The following is a 19053-nucleotide window of genomic DNA, read 5'->3' on the forward strand; positions in this document are numbered from 1 at the left end:
ACGTGGGCACGCGCAGTGCAGGTCCTGTAAATGTGTGGACATTTGCGCGCATGCTCAGTGTAATCCGTGTCAGAGCGGGATATATACGCATGCTCGGTACTGGCGCGTCAGAGCTGGGTTTGTACTGTGCGCATGCTCAGTGCGTCCCTGTCAGAGCAGTTTGTGCGCATACTCAGTAGGGGCCCTGTTAGATCAGAGTTTGTGCGCATACCCAGTACGGACCCTGTTAGAGCAGAGTTTGTACGCATGCTCAGTAGGGGCCGTGTCAGAGCGGGTTTTGTGCGCTTGCGTCCTGTGGTTTTTCTTTCTGTCTGTCCCCGCCAAGGTGAGGCCCAGTTCTCTGTCAGGATTACAGCGCCGGCGGCCCCACTCTCTTACCCGGTTAGAAGGGGGTGTCAGACTGACAGGGGAGCACAATGAGTGCGGTGTCGTGCTGTTTGGCCAGTAATAACTCCGCTTGGATCTCCGAGCTCTCATTGTACATGTGACCTTGTGTCTGTACCTCTGCAGGCTCCAGCTGCAAGAGATTGTCAGCTCTTCGGTTCAGTTAGGTGCCTAATGAGGCTGTAGATCCATAGCTATCCATAAGAACACATCAAACATTTGGGCTTCGGTTTCTGTGGACCGCTGATACTTTACTGAGCATCTAGGGAAATGTAGTCCACAGCAGCTGGAGTGCCAGTGGGTAGCTTGCTTGGTGTCAGGAGTGAGCAGCAGGCAGTCTTGGGTTACCTGTGTGAGGGCTGGCATTTCACACAGTATTCTATAAGCCAGGTATATGTATTCTGGGGCAATTGCATTCATCAGCAAGATGTATTTTTAATGAACACATTAGCTATTAAAAAAGAAAAAAATATTGTCTGCAAGAATAATTTAGTTTAACATGTCAGATGTAGACTTGTATTCATAACAGAGCATTCAAAGTTACAGATATAATTCTTATTTTTTCTTATTTCAGCTGCTTTCAGTGTAATACTCCTGTTATTACCTTCCATTCAGAATGTACGCTTGCGCCAAGTTTGTGTCATCCCCAGCCCTGGTAAGTAACTCCCACGGTACTAGTTTTATAATGTATGAAAGGTATGGTAAACTTGTGGCTAGTTAAATAAACCATCACATTTTCTATACCTGAATAGCAATCTTGTATTAGTTTAAAATTGTACTATATTTTTCTGTTGGTGTAGACATGCACTATATTTTTTTTGCATTGCATAGGTTTAGTACAGGCAAGCTAGAGGTACCCCAACGGCATTCCTCAAGCATAGCTTCTCATGTGACAATTGGGGTATTTAGAAGGAATTGCACTATTTTATGGTATATTAGAAACAAGATAAACATCAAGCTAAGCAATCATGTCTAACCACATGTCAATCATGTCTAACCACAAGAATAAATGAAGGAGAGTCATCATATTGGCTATTACATTGAAATGAACTAGATATGGTCATTATATTTTGATAGCCTGTGCATCTAGGCAGACATGGTAATATAATAAATTGTACGTTGGGTAAACAAGCTGTTAAGATCGCTGTTAGTGCACCCCTGCAGTGCAGTGTCAGTAGGAAGATGTTTTGCTGTGATGTGAGTCAGTATGTGGAGAGGTAACAGAAAGGAAAGTAAAACATAAGAAAAAAACATACTACTCAAGGCTTGGTGCATGGAATGTAAAACACAAAATTTTGCTGCTCTGGTTGGTAAGGAGATAATGCGTCCATATACAAGTCCAAGATGCTAAATTAGCCAATTCCTCTAGGTGTCAGGGTTTCAGTGCCGCTTGGGCTCTTGGTACTCCAGAGCATGGTGTCTCCTCGGCTGCAGGCCTGGAGGGCCGGCATCTGGAAGCCACAGACTTGGATTTGTTGAGGGACCAAATCTCTCCTCATCATGGGTGGGGGGGGGCAAGGGTGGTGAGGGTTCTTCTCCGCTTGTATGCTGTTCTCCGTCCACGTGGTCGATGCATAATGGTCTTGCCTCGTGTGGCTCTCTGGAAAGGCACGTGTATAGTAGCTTAGTTCAGTGGGAGGAGAGCGGCCATCTCTCCCCTGTTCGGACTGCAGTAGGCCTCAACCTGCTGCTGCGGTTCATGGTGCCTCAGAGCGTCAGGGAAGGTACCTGCAGGTAGAGTAAGGTGCCCCCAGCATGGAGGTCACCTTGAACAGAGGTCTCCGAGTTGCCAGCCCGGGATATCACCAGGCAATCAGCGTGTGCAGCAGGTGCTCGTGTGATGCACGTCTTGCCTGCTTGCAGTCCAGGCTCCGTCCCCAACATGCACATTTTTTCAGGAGCCACTCTAATCACCAGCATCACTAAAGCCTAATGTAGTAGTTCTGGTGCAAAAGGACTATCTCTGCAGCCTTCGCATTGAAAACTCTGCCTTTTTTGTGTTTTTATTGTGTTCTAAGGCAACCCCTAGTGGCTGTCACTCAGACAGCTACTTGAGACACTTCCTTGAGTGGTCCTGCAATCTTAGCAGGACAGACATTTGGCGTCTTCATGCAGAGTTGAACACTCCCCATTGAGATACATTGAGCCACTTTATTTCTATTAACCCCTTAAGGACACATGACATGTGTGACATGTCATGATTCCCTTTTATTCCAGAAGTTTGGTCCTTAAGGGGTTAAGAGAATACTGAATGGCACAACATTTGTTTCAATGCCTTTCCTTGAGGAGCATTGTTAGCACATTAGATTGTAGCACATGCACAAGCATTTAAATTGGACAAAAATGATCAGTAACAGAAGGCAGATCGGAGCTACAGCGAGGAAACTCCTGGTACTTACAGGGTCACTCCAGGCACCCAGACCACTTCTGCCCATTGGAGTGGTCTGGGTGCCAACTCCCATCACCCTTAACCCAGCAAGTGTAATTATTGCAGTTTTTATAAACTGCAATAATTACCTTGCAGAGTTAAGTCCTCCTCTTGTGGCTGTCTATCAGACAGCCACTAGAGGGACTTACAGGTTTTTAAAACCCGAAAAGTGTTTGAAATGACGTTGGACGTTCTCACGCTATGCATGAGGACCTTCATCGTCGCCGGAATCCCCATAGGAAAGCATTAAATAATGCTTTCCTATAGGGAGGTATATTGCATGCGACCATTGCCGTGCATGCGCATTAGGTCTTCCCGGCCGGCTAATGTCTGTGTGGGCGGAGCCTGACCCAGCGCCGAGGGGTTTTAACACCTTCAGCAACATGGGATGGGGGGTGGGTGGGGGCACTGCAGGATTCTGCAGTGCCAGGAAAACAGATTTGTCTTCCTGGCACTGGAGACTCCATTTAAATGCTTAAATTAGATTCCTAGAAATCTAAACATATAGGAACACTTTCTTTCATATATATATAATTTTTTTTTTTTTTTTTTTTTTATTGAAGTCATCCTCTAAAGTTTGTAAATATCTACTGTACTCCATCATTGTGAGCTAAACATGGTATGCAGATCACATTTATCTGGAATTAATGTAAGCTCACATTTCAATGTTATGTGTTTATTTTGAAAGTTCTAATAGTGGAACTTAGGTGGGAGGAATTACCCAAAATTTCAAAATTCAGGCTGAATGCTATGTTGGAGAATCTCCCAACTTCACTATTTTGGTCTTTTTCAATTCACCTTAAGTGTGTGTGTGAATATATTATGTTTTATTTAAATACGTTTGCTTTCTTTGTCCTTTTTTTGTGTGTTCAGATAAGGAATGGAGCCAGTATTCTCTGCCGTCCACTATCTGCCCCACTTCTGAACTACACCGTACTTAAGACAGAGCAGGTATTTATCTAAATGTGCTTCAACATAACAGTTTGATTATATGTGTATAATAATTTTATTCAGGTTTTATTGGGGGGGGGGGGGACGGATAATAAAGTTTTCATGTGTCAATAAACTAAAAACATGTACAACAGTTATACCTCAAGGCTGCAAACTGTCATCAGTTTGCAGCCTGTGCGGAGACATGCAATTGTAGCAGTACTTTCTAGGTGCAATTTTCAGAATACTTAAAGAAAAACTGCAGAGCACCATAACCACGGTCAGCAGGCTTTAATAGTTGTAGTGCTATGAGTGCAATAGTGTTGTCCTCCCATTGTTAACAGGCAAACCACTTTAGAATGGTTTGACTTGAGTCAGGAGCTCTCTGTCTGAGCTAGCAGTCTGTGTATGAGCTAGCATTGTTGAGCTAACGAAAGCTAATAGGCAGGAACCTCGAAACCTCAGGCTCTCCTGGCTGCTGTGAGAAGGCAGGGGCTTTTGACTCTAAAATGAGGATCTCTTATTGACATGTAGTAGATCTTGGAATGTCATTGTTGACATCACTCAAATCTATTCAATTTTATAAGGATACAAATGTGCACAGGAAGTGGGTGCAGTCACTATAGCCTGTCTGATAAAGCAAAACTAATCTCAAGAAAATCATGGAAAGAATAAATGTAGAGGTATATATTTTGTTTTCCCTCCTCCAGAGCAAAGGCAGTGCGCAACAACAGGGATATGACACAGTGTCTTGGCATGAGGGCAGGCAGGCATGCAAACTAGAGATTTCAAAGTTACTTCCCTCCTAATACTCCTCCCCACATAGTGTAAACCTCCATACTGACACAGAGACCCCAGTTCTCTGCCTGCCATTGGCAGGATAGGTAGACATTCTTTTTGGATTTTCTCTGGAGTGAGGTGAGGCGTTTGAGGCCGAGGGAGGCTCTGCTCTATCAGGGAAGGTGAGCTCTGATGTGGGCCTGGGTCTTTCCTCTATCCTTTTTTTTTTTTTTCTCCAGGTTTAAACATTTGTCAGCCTGCAAACCAGTCCTGGAAATTTTTTCACAATTATCTACACTTGACATATTACTAAACCTTTTTGTGCTTTCCTTTTTAAACTGGTTTTGTTTTTATAGTAAAAAGCTTCTGTCTGTGCAGTGTAATAAATGCCTATTTATAGAACTAGCACACACAGGACAGTCACCTAACATATATGTTTTGAAATACATTTTAAAAACTGTATTAACTTAATACCCATTGCTTTATGTTTGAATAACACAATTGTCATTCTTTAATGTATTTACAGCAGTTGCTACCTGTTCCAGCACGAGGAATCCAGAGCAGTGCAGTGTGCAGGGACATTGACACTGCTGCTAAGTTCATTGGTGCCGGTGCTGCCACGGTTGGAGTAGCAGGCTCTGGTGCTGGTATTGGCACTGTGTTTGGAAGCCTGATTATTGGCTATGCCAGGTAAAACATAGTTTTTGCTGTTACTTCTCTTGCCTGCGCTTTGATCTGCAAATTTCTTGGATACGTTGCAGCTTGTTTTTCTAATTCACGCGTTGTCAGAGTGACCAAGACAATATACACACATGTGACAAAAAGCCACTAAAGGAAAAACATAACTGGCCTTCTTGAAAAGTAATGATCGAGCATGGCTGTGTACACACATTGTCATAAGCTTTAAAACTAATGCACATTATACATGTAGTAAACTATATAAAAGTTTTAATTTTTTTATTGTTTAAGATACAAATTAGATATGTGAATTTAGGCCAGGTCACCCCGGATTACAATGTAAGTAAATCAAAACCATTTGAAATATAGAAGTGCAGTGACATCATCAGTTTGACAATGGTCAGCTTCAGTGTGGTCTGTAAAAACATGTGTGGGGATATAATTAGTAGAATTTGCTCTTTGCTTTTCAAACATCTGCAAGTCTCCGCTGTTTAATATACTGCAGAGGGAAATGACTCATGATGTCACCGCGCTTTGCATTGACTGAAGCAGGGAAGACCATAGAGCAGGCTTCCCCATATTCCAGCTCTTCAGATGTTGCTGAACTACAACTCCCATGATTCTCAGCCTATTTCATTCATAGAATCATGGGAGTTGTAGTTCAGCAACATCTGGAGGGCCGGAGTTTTGGTAAGCCTGCCATAGAGACTGTTAGATTCATATACTGTCTGACCCAAGGTGCTTGTATATGTATATTCACAAAAACGACAGTATTGATCATACAAAAATTATATAAAAAAAAACTATGAACATTAATGTTTTGCTGATGACTGGAGTGCAAATTTAAACTATAAATGTCCAGCGTTGACAGTAAATATGGTTTTAGTTTCATTCTCTATTGCTAGTGAAATGCTGCAGTGAATCCTGTGCCAGTTTAGGAATATATTAGACTTGCCATTTTAATGTTTTTGATCTCAAAATAAGAGTTTAAAAATCTGTGTAATTAAGTAAGTCATTCAAGCCAGTACTGTTATTCCTCAAATATAAAACACGCTATGTATAAGCAATGCATTTATTAGAACGTCTCTAACAATATATGCCTGATAATGAGTTGTCTTTCTCCATAGGAACCCTTCTCTCAAGCAGCAGCTTTTCTCCTATGCCATCCTGGGATTTGCTCTGTCTGAAGCTATGGGACTCTTCTGTCTTATGGTTGCTTTCCTAATCCTCTTTGCAATGTGAATAATCACACCTATGTCAAGGCCATTTATCTGTGTCCCAATCTTCTGTATCTATAGCTGAGGGTCATCCCCCTTTTATTAAAGGGAAACTAAAGTTAAAATGAACACTTTTCTACTTTTATGAAAATTGTTTTCCTAAATGTTTATATTCATATCTCTGTATCATGTCTGAATGTAAGATATTTAGAAAAACTTGTATGTGCCATTTTTTTAAAAGCTGGTTAGGGGAAGCAATTTTCCTTTTCACTTGCTCTCTTGAGCACTTCCTGAACAGGAAATCGAAAATAAAAAATATGTACATATTTGCGAGTAAAATACTTTCATACAGTAGAAACTTGTGTATTTCATATATAGTTTCCCTTTAAGTTTACCCTGCTACAGGATTGGCCAGTTGATTCTGGGAAATAAACAAATAATATTAAAACGACTGCCTTTGTTTTTTCTATTTAAGTGGACCCTATTATTTACAAAACATTCAGACAATAAACACTCAACATGGTATACATGTTGTTATCTTGAAAATGCCAAAAAAATGTACAGATCAGAAAATACTTGCTTGAAATTTGTAAGGTTTATTTTTTTTATGACCACACTTTCTTATTGTAAAAACACCCGCTCCCCCAAATCAAACCTTTTTTTTTTTTTTCCAAAGTACAAGACCAGCAAAGGCATACGGTAAACGCGAGTGTTTCAGAACATACGGTTGTGATTACAATATTATGAATACAGGCATGTGTCTAAGAAATAAACTATAGCGGTGACAATACAAGGAAAGCTTTCAACTCCCATAGCGCATTACATCATGTCACAAAAAGAAAACCACAGTTACATAACAGCCCTACAATATAAAATAATAGGGAATAAAGGAAAGCCTTCAGTCAGAGAAAGGACAGATGGAAATACAGAATCTTAAAGGAACAGGAGCAATATCAGGAAATTACCAGATGAAAAGAGGTTACTCAATCAATTTTTTTAACAACAGTCCGTTAAAGGACCACTCTAGGCACCCAGACCACTTCAGCTTAACCCCTTAAGGACCAAACTTCTGGAATAAAAGGGAATCATGACATGTCACACATGTCATGTGTCCTTAAGGGGTTAATGAAGTGGTCTGGGTGCCAGGTCCAGCTAGGGTTAACCCAATTTTTTATAAACATAGCAGTTTCAGAGAATGGGTATTAATGGGTTAAGCCTTCCCCCTAATCCTCTAGTGGCTGTCTCATTGACAGCCGCTAGAGGCGCTTGCGTGATTCTCACTGTGAAAATCACAGGGAGAGCACGCAAGCGTCCATAGGAAAGCATTGTAAATGCTTTCCTATGCGACCGGCTGAATGCGCGCGCAGCTCTTGCGCATTCATCCGACGGGGCGGAGAGGAGGCAGAGATCTCCCCGCCCAGCACTGGAAAAAGGTAAGTTTTAACCCTTTCCAGAGCCGGGCGGGAGGGGGTCCCTGAGGGTGGGGGCACCCTCAGGGCACTCTAGTGCCAGGAAAACAAGTATGTTTTCCTGGCACTAGAGTGGTCCTTTAATAGTAATCAATATAAAGTAAATAGTAATTTATTACTTACAGGAATCTCTCTAATGGATCGACGGGCACCCTGACTGGGTACCTCCGTTGGAGGATGCTCCTAGCGCTTCCTGAGGACTCCAAGCACTGCAGCAGGCACCACAACCACCGTACCGGAGAAGCATACGGATGCTCTCAAGCATATGAATGCTATAAACAGCTGAACAGGAAAAGCATACAATCAGCTTACACTCCTGGCAATCAGCGTACAATCCAATTCCCCCAATAACGAGACGACACTTAGTTTTGAGGTCAAGCAGAACTGACTGTACTGGCACATACAGCCTCTTTTATTCACAATCCACAAACATAGTACTGCCCACAGGGTTTTGAAATAAAACCAATCAATCTGTACAATACACACAGACACTCCCACACAAAATCCTCCCCTCTGCCTGTGATATGATTACTGAACACAATGGTTAATATAATGATCACAGGCAAAGTAATACAGTTTTTACAAAATAATTACTTCCAAAATATACATGCCATTCACATTAAACATATATTTTCATAATCAGCATACTTGAAATATACACATACTCAAAAATCAGGGCAATCGGTTCAGGGGTTAAAAAGTTAAGGGAAAGTCCTATCTGACCGACCGCAAGCACATTTTAATGCCCAAAACAGTTCCAGAGAATCAGGCTGTGCGTTCGGTCTATTTCCCATGTTAAAGTCAGTTCCAACACACGAACGACGTTCGAACTGTCGAATGCATTGAATTCTGGAGAAGGTAAAACTTCAGCTGAATTAAAGATGGCCACCGCCATGTGTTCGTATGCGCGAACGGCGGCCCCCCAGCGGTCGGCAATTTACCTACAGCAGGCTCCCAGCCTCGGAGGTAAATTGCCTGCACACTTCCACTTCTGAGTGGTCCGCCTGTGTGGTACCTGGTTCAGTAAGCCAAGTGGGAGAAAGCCAGGAACACAGTATATTAACAGTCTGGGGACAAAGTCTTAAAGGGGCATTGTTCCCAAAAGTTACAGTATCTCCCCAGATGGTTCTTAAAGGGCCAGCAGCATAATAAAATACAATATGCAAAAAATACTGTATTTAAAGGGCCAAATCTCCCAGGGGCCATAGTCAGCAGGCAGGAGGCGGGCAAACAGGCTTCTCCAATGCCCAGTGGCGAGGTTTGTTTTGCCACAATCTCCATATGGTGAGTGCAAAGTGACATACCTACAGGAACCAGTGCCACTCAAACGTCTCATTAATACCATGAGTGGCCTCTGTATCCAGCAGGTATGTCCAACATGCTTCTTTCTGTAGGAGAAAGAAATGTCTAACATGCTTCTTTCTCTTGGAGAAAGGTATGTCCAACGTACTTCTTTCTGTGCCAGTTGAGTTAGGATGGCAGAATTCCCATCACTTAGACTCCAGGAATATCACTTAAGTTCATAACACAATATAGTTCAGACTGTATTGAGGGTTCTGTAGAAAATACCACAGACCATTTTCAGAGAATTATGTCTGCTACCAAGCTTTGGGGCCTTGGCACCTGTGATTTTACTGTGTAGGCACTGCTTAGTGCCCATGCTGATGGGTTGAGCTAGAGATTTTGGTAGCCATGAGGATTAAAAGTTGAGTAACTGGGTATGATTGAAGGATGGGAAGCCAGGGGTGCTTGGGTCTCTAGTGCAACGGTGAATCTGGTGATGCAGTCAGTGCTTCTCTGATTACCGTCTGCACTATCTCTTTTGGGATTTATTTTAAAAACACAGAGTTATAGTAAACTAAATACAGGTTAAAACATTAATGCAGAAAAGTGATTTGGAAAAAAAAATATTCTCTGCATTGTTTCTGATGGATGCAAGAATAATCATTTTTTGCACCCGCTTGTGGTGGACATCTTTGTAGTTTTTTTGGAGTTCATCAGCCAAGCAAGGGAAGTATATTGAATTTATTAAATTTATTTTCAAAGCAGTTTGTTTCTCATCTGCCATTATTATAAAAATGTCTGTATATGAAGACCCCAAATATCAAGATGCCAGGAGCTTACTTAGGCATTGATGAGTCTTTTTAAAAATGTATGCACTAGCTGTGTCTTGCCGTTCGGCCAAAAAGCAACTATCATAAAGGGACACTATAAACACCTAAACAACGCTAGCTTAGTGGAGTGGGATTGGTGTATAAATAATGCCTCTGCAGTCTAACTGATCAATTATCTGCCATTTAGAAGTTAAATCACTTTGTTTATGCAGCACTAGTCATACCTCCACTGCATGTGACCTACACAAGTCCTGTAAAGAGAAATCTAATATTTGCACTTCCTTTATTGCACAGTCGGTTTAATGTTTCTTATCTCCTGCTCTGTTAAAGCAACTTTGTCACTATCTGGAGTCTAAGCATAATTGGCAAAGTCCCCCAACAGTGACTGTCGCTGTGTGTCTTGTTGTTGTGGGGTGCAGGAGAAGGTGAGTTATACTTACCTGAATCTGTCCCTTGCAGTTGAAACCACGTATTTCTTGCTGTTCCTCTTCAGCTGCTGGTATTTCAGCTGCCAGGAGCCCATGTCAGTATTGTACGCAGGTGCACGAGTATTACACTGAGATGTAAGAAGGATCCCACAAGACCCTTCATAGACATTTTCCCCATCAGCTTTCACTAGTGTTGGCTGGGGGCTTGACAAAAGTTATCTCTGCCTTTGTCAAGCAAATGGAAAATACTGAGACAAAGTAGTTCCTACTTTATCAACGTACATATTTTGATTGCCTTGGAATTTAACTGAAACTGCAACACAATCAATGTCAATATTTTATAAATATTGTACCTTTATTAAATGCTCATTTTGTAAGGGAGGAGTTAGAGTACGGGTTTAATAACCTGCCAGACCTTGCAGGAACCTTCTCTGTGTGATTACAGTTCAATTAACAGAGCTGGAGATTAAAACTTCTAAAGTAAACACACAGTGCTGTCACATCTGATTGAAAATGAAACCAAATGGAAACACAAAAGCAGCAATGGTCACGCTGGCATTAGGATATCCCCCATAGGAAAGCATTATGGGGATGACCACAAGCCACCTAACAACCCGGAAGTCCCTCTAGTGGCTGTCTGGTAGGCATCTACTAGAGGTGGAGTTAACCCTGGATAGTAATTATTGCAGTTTCTCAATAACTGCAATAATTACCACTGCAGGGACCTAGGAACATGCACCCAGAACACATCAATGAGCTGACGTGGTCTGGGTGCCTATAGTGTCCCTTTAAATTATGAATGTTACTACTGTTGGATCATAGTTTTAGCTCATCTGCCACATTTTAAAAGATTTAACATTGGAAATGTCAGGATTACAGATGATCCAGCATGCAGAATTGTATCACACCTAGGACTAAGGGTGATGTCTAACCGGACCTTAGAATTGATGAACTTAACATACCCGAGAATAGTCAATATACTAGCCGAGGTCAGGGACACAGAATGAGACACAGCGATAAGGAAAAGCCAATAGTCAAGGATACCAGAGGCCAGGGAAGTCAAAACGAAGCCAAAGTCAAATACCAGAAATACACGATCAGGAACATATTCTCGGATAACCATCTAAGGGAAACCATGACAGTTCACTGAGCAAATGCTATTTTTAGTTTAAATAACCCTCCCTAGGCTGTAATTGGTTGTTTCTGACCTCTGACCCCAAAACGTGTGTGTCTATGACGTGACGCCGCACAAACGTTGGTGTCATCTTTGATGTGGGCGAAGGTAAATATCCTATAAAAGCCTGATCTGCAGCGGCCGGCGCTCCTAGGAACGTCGCACCCGCTGGGAACCGGGAAGGAGGGAGACCGGACATCTGCCCGCCGAACCCAAGGTAAGTTAAAAGTATTTCTGACGACGTGGCTGCTCTGTTTGAGTGCAGCCACGCGGTCAGAAACATAGAATGTGACGGCAGATAAGAACCATTCCGCCCATCTAGTCTGCCCAATTTTCCAAATACTTTCATTAGTCCCTGGCCTTATCTTATAGTTAGGATAGCCTTATGCCTATCCCACGCATGCTTAAACTCCTTTACTGTGTTAACCTCTACCACTTCAGCTGGAAGGCTATTCCATGCATCCACTACCCTCTCAGTAAAGCAATACTTCCTGATATTATTTTTAAACCTTTGTCCCTCTAATTTAAGACTATGTAGTTTTTCTTCTTTTAAATATGGTATCCTCCTTCTTTTAAATATGGTATCCTCCTTTACTGTGTTGATTCCCTTTATGTATTTAAATGTTTCTATCATATCCCCCCTGTCTCGTCTTTCCTCCAAGCTATACATGTTAAGATCCTTTAACTTTTCCTGGTAAGTTTTATCCTGCAATCCATGAACCAGTTTAGTAGCGCTTCTCTGAACTCTCTCTAAAGTATCAATATCCTTCTGAAGATACGGTCTCCAGTACTGCGTACAATACTCCAAGTGAGGTCTCACCAGTGTTCTGTACAATGGCATGAGCATTTCCTTCTTTCTACTGCTAATGCCTCTCCCTATACAACCAAGCATTCTGCTAGCATTTCCTGCTGCTCTATTACATTGTCTGCCTACCTTTAAGTCATCAGAAATAATCACCCCTAAATCCCTTTCCTCAGATGTTGAGGTTAGGACTCTATCAAATATTCTGTACTCTGCCCTTGGGTTTTAACGTCCAAGATGCATTATCTTGCACTTATCCACATTAAATGTCAGTTGCCACAACTCTGACCATTTTTCTAGTTTACCTAAATCATTAGCCATTTGGCTTATCCCTCCTGGAACATCAACCCTGTTACATATCTTAGTATCATCAGCAAAAATACATACCTTACCATCAAGACCTTCTGCAATATCACTAATAAAAATATTAAAGAGAATGGGTCCAAGTACAGATCCCTGAGGTACCCCACTGGTGACAAGCCCAAGCTTCGAATATACTCCATTGACTACAAACCTCTGTTGCCTGTCACTCAGCCACTGCCTTACCCATTCAACAATATTGGAATCCAAACTTAAATATTGCAGTTTATTGATAAGCCTTCTATGTGCAACAGTGTCAAAAGAAAATGCCGTGAGCCGTGACAGGAAGTTAAGATGGTGCCCAGAGACTCCAGTCGTCAAAGTAACTTCATGGAGATAGTTCTACTGATGAGGGAAATTCCATTTAACATATATTAGTGGACAAGAATGGGCATATTATTTTCTTGAAAGAACAAAATAAACGTGTTAATTGTCTAGCTCAAAAGATTAAAACTAAACCAAAGGGTAAAACTGAGTACAGGTATGTAGATTTGTATTTACATTCTCTTTTGATTTTACCTGTCCCACATATTTGTTGACTTCAAAGGAAAATACAAAGGGCTGGATAATCCCATTTACTTTTTATGTGTTTACAATAAATATGCATTTATTTAAATATTATTAGGTTGGGTGTCCTTGTTGCAGATTGTTCCTGGGCTCTTATTTCTCTTTTCTGACATTTACAATAATCAGGAAGTGGTTGGTTTCTTGTGAATAATGACTTTTCTCCAATCTTAATACTAAGATTAGCATCTGTGTTTTACATCATAAGCATTTATGGTATGTAACCTATTTAAATCAATAGACCACCCACACATGCACAGTATAGTCATACAGTCACACTAGCAGAAGGTGACCGCTGCACTATATATGCGTTATTGGCTCCCATTGACTTTAGTAGAAATTTTGGCCACTTGCAATGTGCCTCAAACTGCTTCTGAAATACTGAAGAGTCACTAGCGATTAATTTGAGCAGGGCCATCTTTACCTCCATTATCCCCTTTCTATATAATTGTAAGGTGCTAAGGAATATAATGGTGGTATATAAATGATAATAAAAAATATGCTTGAATTATAAGACCCTGGAATCCATCTAGATCATTAGCACCCAAAGGTTGGCCTTGCTTTTATACAATGTCCCCATAATGAATGGGGGACTTCTGAAAACTCTACTCACAACTCTATCACGCCCACAAAAAATTAGCATTACATAAATAGAACATTTTATAAAGACCGAGTTGGAATATCACTGAAAGTCTAATGCAGTCAAAAGATATCATAAGACAAATAAATTCTTTATTTTTATTGTGCATAGGAGATAACAACATTGCTTGTATAGCCACAACAGCCCTTACAAGCGCGATATTCATAAAGTGATATACATATGTGGCATAACTAGAACTTGCACATTTGTAATAATCAGATGTTTCATGCAATTGCGAACGTGTGTAGCGTGAGAAAAATGTAGGTAGTTGAACATAAGCGTAACATCGGATAGCATTTTATCAATCGTGTGTCATGAGGATTAGTGCACTTTACCCGCTAGTGTGATAGAGTAGTATCTTGCCGGCACATTTTTAATAAGGACGGGTGTCCCTGACATGGGTATACTATTGTAGTGGTTTAGGCTGTGCAGGAGCATACGGTGGGTGCCCTAGTATTAACGCTTAACAGGTCACGTCGTGGTGAGGTAACCAGGTTTTAAACGCTTCGTCCGCAAATAATAAACCTTAAACTGATAGCGTATGTGCGTATAGAGCCTAACATACAGTGCTGTAAATTATGGTAAGTACACAGGTTATGCGTTGAAAGTTAAGCATAACCCAAGCACTAAGGGAGTGAACATATGTGAGTGTGATAGCATGATAAAAGTATTCAGCAGTTAATATGCCTAGCTAAGCTTAGTAGGAGTCAGTGTCAATAGTAACGAAGTGTAGGTAAGCGTGCCTGGTAAATTATAAGGTGAGTGTAGTGAAACAATAACAATAATATTGAAGCATTAAGCATTAAACCTTCAGTACCATCAGGGTTGAAGAGGAAGTCCAATGAGGTCAAACTAGCAGGTGATTTGGCACAGGCAGTTCAGGTAATGGCCGGGGCAGATCGGTCAGTGCAGTAAAAGCATGGTAGGCACTGAAATGCCCAGGCAATACCTTGTTAGGAGTTCACCCCATCCCCTGCCTTGGCTCCTGATCTCTTTGTCGTGTGCTATTCTCCGCAGCTCTTTTGCTCTCCGCAGCCTCCTCGTGTGGGGCCTTCTGGATGTCCGTCGCTTGAGCTGTGCCCGCCATTTGTGCAGACGTCGTGTGGGGTGGTTCCTTCTAGGTGGAGTTGCAGGCTTTCGCGGTGGGCCTTGGTGTGAGGGAGCAGCTGTCTGTACAGCGGTAGGCACACTCATCATGCTTTCTAGTCTCCGCCAGAATTCCAGGAACCTCTCGTCTAGTCGGACGAGTATGTCTTCGAGCACTGAGTTAGGTGCTGGGATCCATGTGGAATCCGCCATTTTGGCGTGGTCACCGCTGGGTGCACCCGTAGTCGGGAGCTTGATTGCTGGGGTTGCGCTGCCCTCTGGGGGGGGGCTGGGATCCCCGGGGGGGGGGGCTGGGATCACCCCCTCCGGTCCAAGGCGGGGAGGGGGGTTACGGGGCATAGATCTATGCTTATCTGCAGCTCGGTTTCTTCGAAGCGGGGGATCGGCCGCTTCCCCCACCCGGCGCCCACCGGGCCGCTTTTCCCACGGGTGTGGCAGGACAGGTACCTCGGGTCGCCAGCCCCCTTCTCGCTTTGTAGCTAAGGCAGGTAGCTTGGGTATCCAGTAGAGTAGTTCAGAACGATTACTAATTGGTCGTGAAATGCCTTTTTTGGCATATTGGTGGAGGAGCTCCTCCGAGATGCGTCCTGCCGCCATGCTGGTTTGGCCCCGCCCCCATGTATTTTTATTCTAAGCTTGACAAACTTGACAAAACATTTGGCTACCACTGCCAACGTCTTTCAAGCCTCCAGTTGTTAGTAGTGATGACTGAGAGGAAGCAGGCTTTGCCTTTCCACAGTCTCGTAGGATCCTCTAGAGACATCAGTGTTTGACTCTTACGCATCAAGAGTGCAGCACTGATGTTGAGTCCTGACAGATGAAGCACCAGATCTAGATGGCGGCAGCTGCAAGTGACAGGTTCAGGTAAGTAAAACCTACCATACCCCTGCACTCCCCAACCACCGCTCTGTAACTAGCCCCTTACCCATAGAGGTCTTTGCAAAATATACATAAACTCTAGAAGGTGACAGAGCCACTTTAAAGCGTCACTGTCTGGGGCAGAGGCGTAGCTAGAAACCACGGGGCCCCGGTGCGAAAATTGCCCCCCCATACATCTACCTCCTGCCCCACACGTCCCGGCCCCCCCACCCCACACATGCAGACAAAGATATACACATGCAGACACACACACATACACACAGAGACCCATACAGACACAGAGACATACACTCAGACATATACACACGTACACACACACACTCTCACAGACACACACACATACACATTCAGACACACACTTACAGACACACACAAATTATTAATATTAAATGTCCACACAGCCTCCCTACCTGGAGAGCTGGCATGGATCTGTCACTGGGGTCCAGTGGGACTTCAGTGCGGAGAGGGAGCTGTGATCTCTCTGCTCTGCTCCCTCGGGGGCTGTCTACTAATGCCGGGAGCTGGAATATGACATCATATTTCGGCTCCCGGGATCAGCAAACGGCGCACGAGGGAACAGAGCAGAGAGATTAGAGCTCCCTCGCCGCGTCTGACAGGAATTTTGCCGCTTGCCAAGGGGGTCCATTAGGTGGCCAGCGGGCCTCCTCTTGGGCCCCACTATGACAGGGGGAACACGGAGGGGGCGGCATCTAGACGGTCCATGGTCGCAGGGGTCGTGGTTGCGGCCGGGCCCCCTGCAGTGAGGGGCCTGGTCGCAGCTGCGACGCCTGCGACCGTGGTAGGTACGCCACTGGTCTGGGGACTTTAACTAATTCATAGTTACATAGGCTGAAAAGAAACATGAGGCCATCAAGTTCAGCCTTTCTCACGTTTGTTTTTGCTGTTGATCCATAAGAAGGCCAAAAAGTAAATTAATTTGAAGCGCTTCCAATCTTGCAACAAACAAGGAAAAATTTCCCTTATAAAATACTTATTTTTTTAGGGGGTGGGTGGCAGTGCCGCTATAAATACAAAAGGAATTTAGTAGACAACACATACAAAACTATTCAGCAAACTGATTACAGAGATTTAGATTTAACAAGTGAATTGCAAATAGTAGGCGTAAATTGCAAAACTGGAAGATGTTTTCCACACTGCTATTTTGGTATAAAATAGAGAAAATTTATGCCAAACTTACCGTAATTTTCTTTTCCTGGCTATTTCTCATGGCAGCATCACTTATGGGTAGCTCCTCCCTTAGCAGTCACAGGACAGGAATTAATTAGATTAATTAATTAATTAGACTGATAGGTATAAAGAGTCCCTCCTCCCCTTACACCACAGTCCAATTATAAAGCTGAAAATAAAAAATGGGCGGGAACCCTGATGCTGCCATGAGAAATAGCCAGGAAAAGAAAATTACGGTAAGTTTGGCAGAAATTTTCTCTATTCCTGGCTAATCATGGCAGCATCACTTATGGGTAATACCCAAGCTCACAGAAAATAGGGTGGGAATAAAATCACGATAAAATACACAGAACAAATTATTATGCTATGACTGAATTTAATATCAACGGGACAAAGAAACCGTAGACAAGACACTCTTCCCAAATGAGGTGGAAGGAGTATCCACATCTAGTTTGTAGTGTTTCATGAACGTCATCGGGGAAGACCAGGTGGCTGCCTTGCAAATGTCATCGTATGGAACCTCTGCCCAATTAGCCCATGAAGTCGACAATGCCCTGGTTGAATGAGCCTTTATCTTCAGTGGAGGAGAGCGATCTTTATTGAGATATGCCTTTCTGATTACAAGAGCAATCCAACGCTTCAACGTAGATAGAGAGGCTGCCTCACCTCTCCTGGCCCCTGAAGGCAAAACGAAAAGCTGGTGAGTTTTCCTGTAAGGAGCAGAACGTTCAAGGTACATAGACAGGCAGTTCATGACATCCAAACGTTGCTGTCAGGGTACCTGTGGTCTCTACCTCCGAAAGAGGTAGAGACTTAGCTGTTCCTCCATCCAGACGGCCTGATGGCTCCCTTCCCCACGGTCTATCCGGTCATGCAAGGCCGGCCGCGAGGGAGTGACTGCCTTTTACAGCATCTAGGCAGGAAGTTGTCATCAGGACACTCCTCCGGAACGACCTGTCACTCAATTGCTGCAGGACCAATCAGGACGCCTCGGAGGCGTGGTTACTGCTCTGAACAGGGTATTTAACAGAGCTTCTTTCATTAGCTCATTGCCCTGTCGTGGTTCTAGCTTGTTCTAGTCACTCAGTGCTTGTGTATTCTATTATCCCTTTTGGTTTTGACCCGGCTTGTTTACCTTACTCTGCTTATCTCTGTTACCCTTGATTCGGCTTGTCTCTCGCTTACCTGTCTTCTGTTACCCTCGACCTCGGCTTGTCTTTGACCATTCTATACTGTACTACTTACGTTAGTCCGGCCATTCTAAGGTCCGGTATACGTATCTGGCTACTGTTTGTACTCTGCGTGTTGGATCCCTGTCCCGATCCTGACAGTTGCCACTTGATCTCCTCTGGTGAAGAAGGATTGGGGTAGAAGGATGGCAGGACCACCTCTTGAGAGAGATGGAAACGAGAGACCACTTTAGGCAGAAATGCTGGATTAGGTTTCAGGCACACCCTATTGTGGTAGAATTGTAGACAAGAAGGCAGGGTGGAGAAGGCCTTGATCTCTGAAATTCTCCTAGCGGAAGTAATTGCTACTAAGAACAATGTTTTGTAAGTTAGGAGGACAGCATCCAAATTCTCAAGAGGAACGAATAGATCCTCAGTCAGGTAGTCGAGAACAAGCGGAAGGTCCCAAGGAGGGGTAGTGGATCTCGAAGGCGGTCTCAACTTGAAAGCTGCTTGAAGAACCTGGAGATCAATGGGTCTGATGACCAAGAGGTGTTGCACAAAGCTGACAGGGCCGAAGACTGAACTTTAAGAGTGCTGATGCTAAGACCCTTATCCAGACCTTCTTGCAGGAACTCCAAGATTTCAGTGTTGCGAGGGCGTATGAAGTCAACTCGCTTGGCCGAAGCACCATTCCTGAAACACATCCCAGATTCTATGGTAGCATGAGGACGTAGAAGCC

The 19053-nt window shown here is 43.2% G+C and overlaps 1 protein-coding gene across 1 annotated transcript; it reads left to right on the forward strand.

The window, feature by feature from the left end:
- Positions 1–238: 238 nt before the first annotated feature.
- Positions 239–6865, forward strand: ATP5MC2 (ATP synthase membrane subunit c locus 2). Its single transcript, XM_063428454.1, has 5 exons — positions 239–325; positions 959–1039; positions 3686–3763; positions 5049–5212; positions 6328–6865. The coding sequence occupies exons 2-5, from the start codon at positions 1001–1003 to the stop codon at positions 6440–6442; spliced, it is 396 nt and encodes a 131-aa protein (XP_063284524.1). The 5' UTR covers positions 239–325; positions 959–1000; the 3' UTR covers positions 6443–6865.
- Positions 6866–19053: the final 12188 nt, after the last annotated feature.

This window comes from Pelobates fuscus, chromosome 1 (genome assembly GCF_036172605.1).
Source record: "Pelobates fuscus isolate aPelFus1 chromosome 1, aPelFus1.pri, whole genome shotgun sequence".
Taxonomy (NCBI): domain Eukaryota; kingdom Metazoa; phylum Chordata; class Amphibia; order Anura; family Pelobatidae; genus Pelobates; species Pelobates fuscus.

Excerpts from the sequence above, each read along its gene's own strand:
- ATP5MC2 (XM_063428454.1), top strand. The coding sequence starts at position 1,001 with ATGTACGCTTGCGCCAAGTTTGTGTCATCCCCAGCCCTG. Across the intron at positions 1,040-3,685 it reads TTGTGTCATCCCCAGCCCTG|ATAAGGAATGGAGCCAGTAT; the intron begins GTAAGTAACTCC and ends TTGTGTGTTCAG. Across the intron at positions 3,764-5,048 it reads CCGTACTTAAGACAGAGCAG|CAGTTGCTACCTGTTCCAGC; the intron begins GTATTTATCTAA and ends ATGTATTTACAG.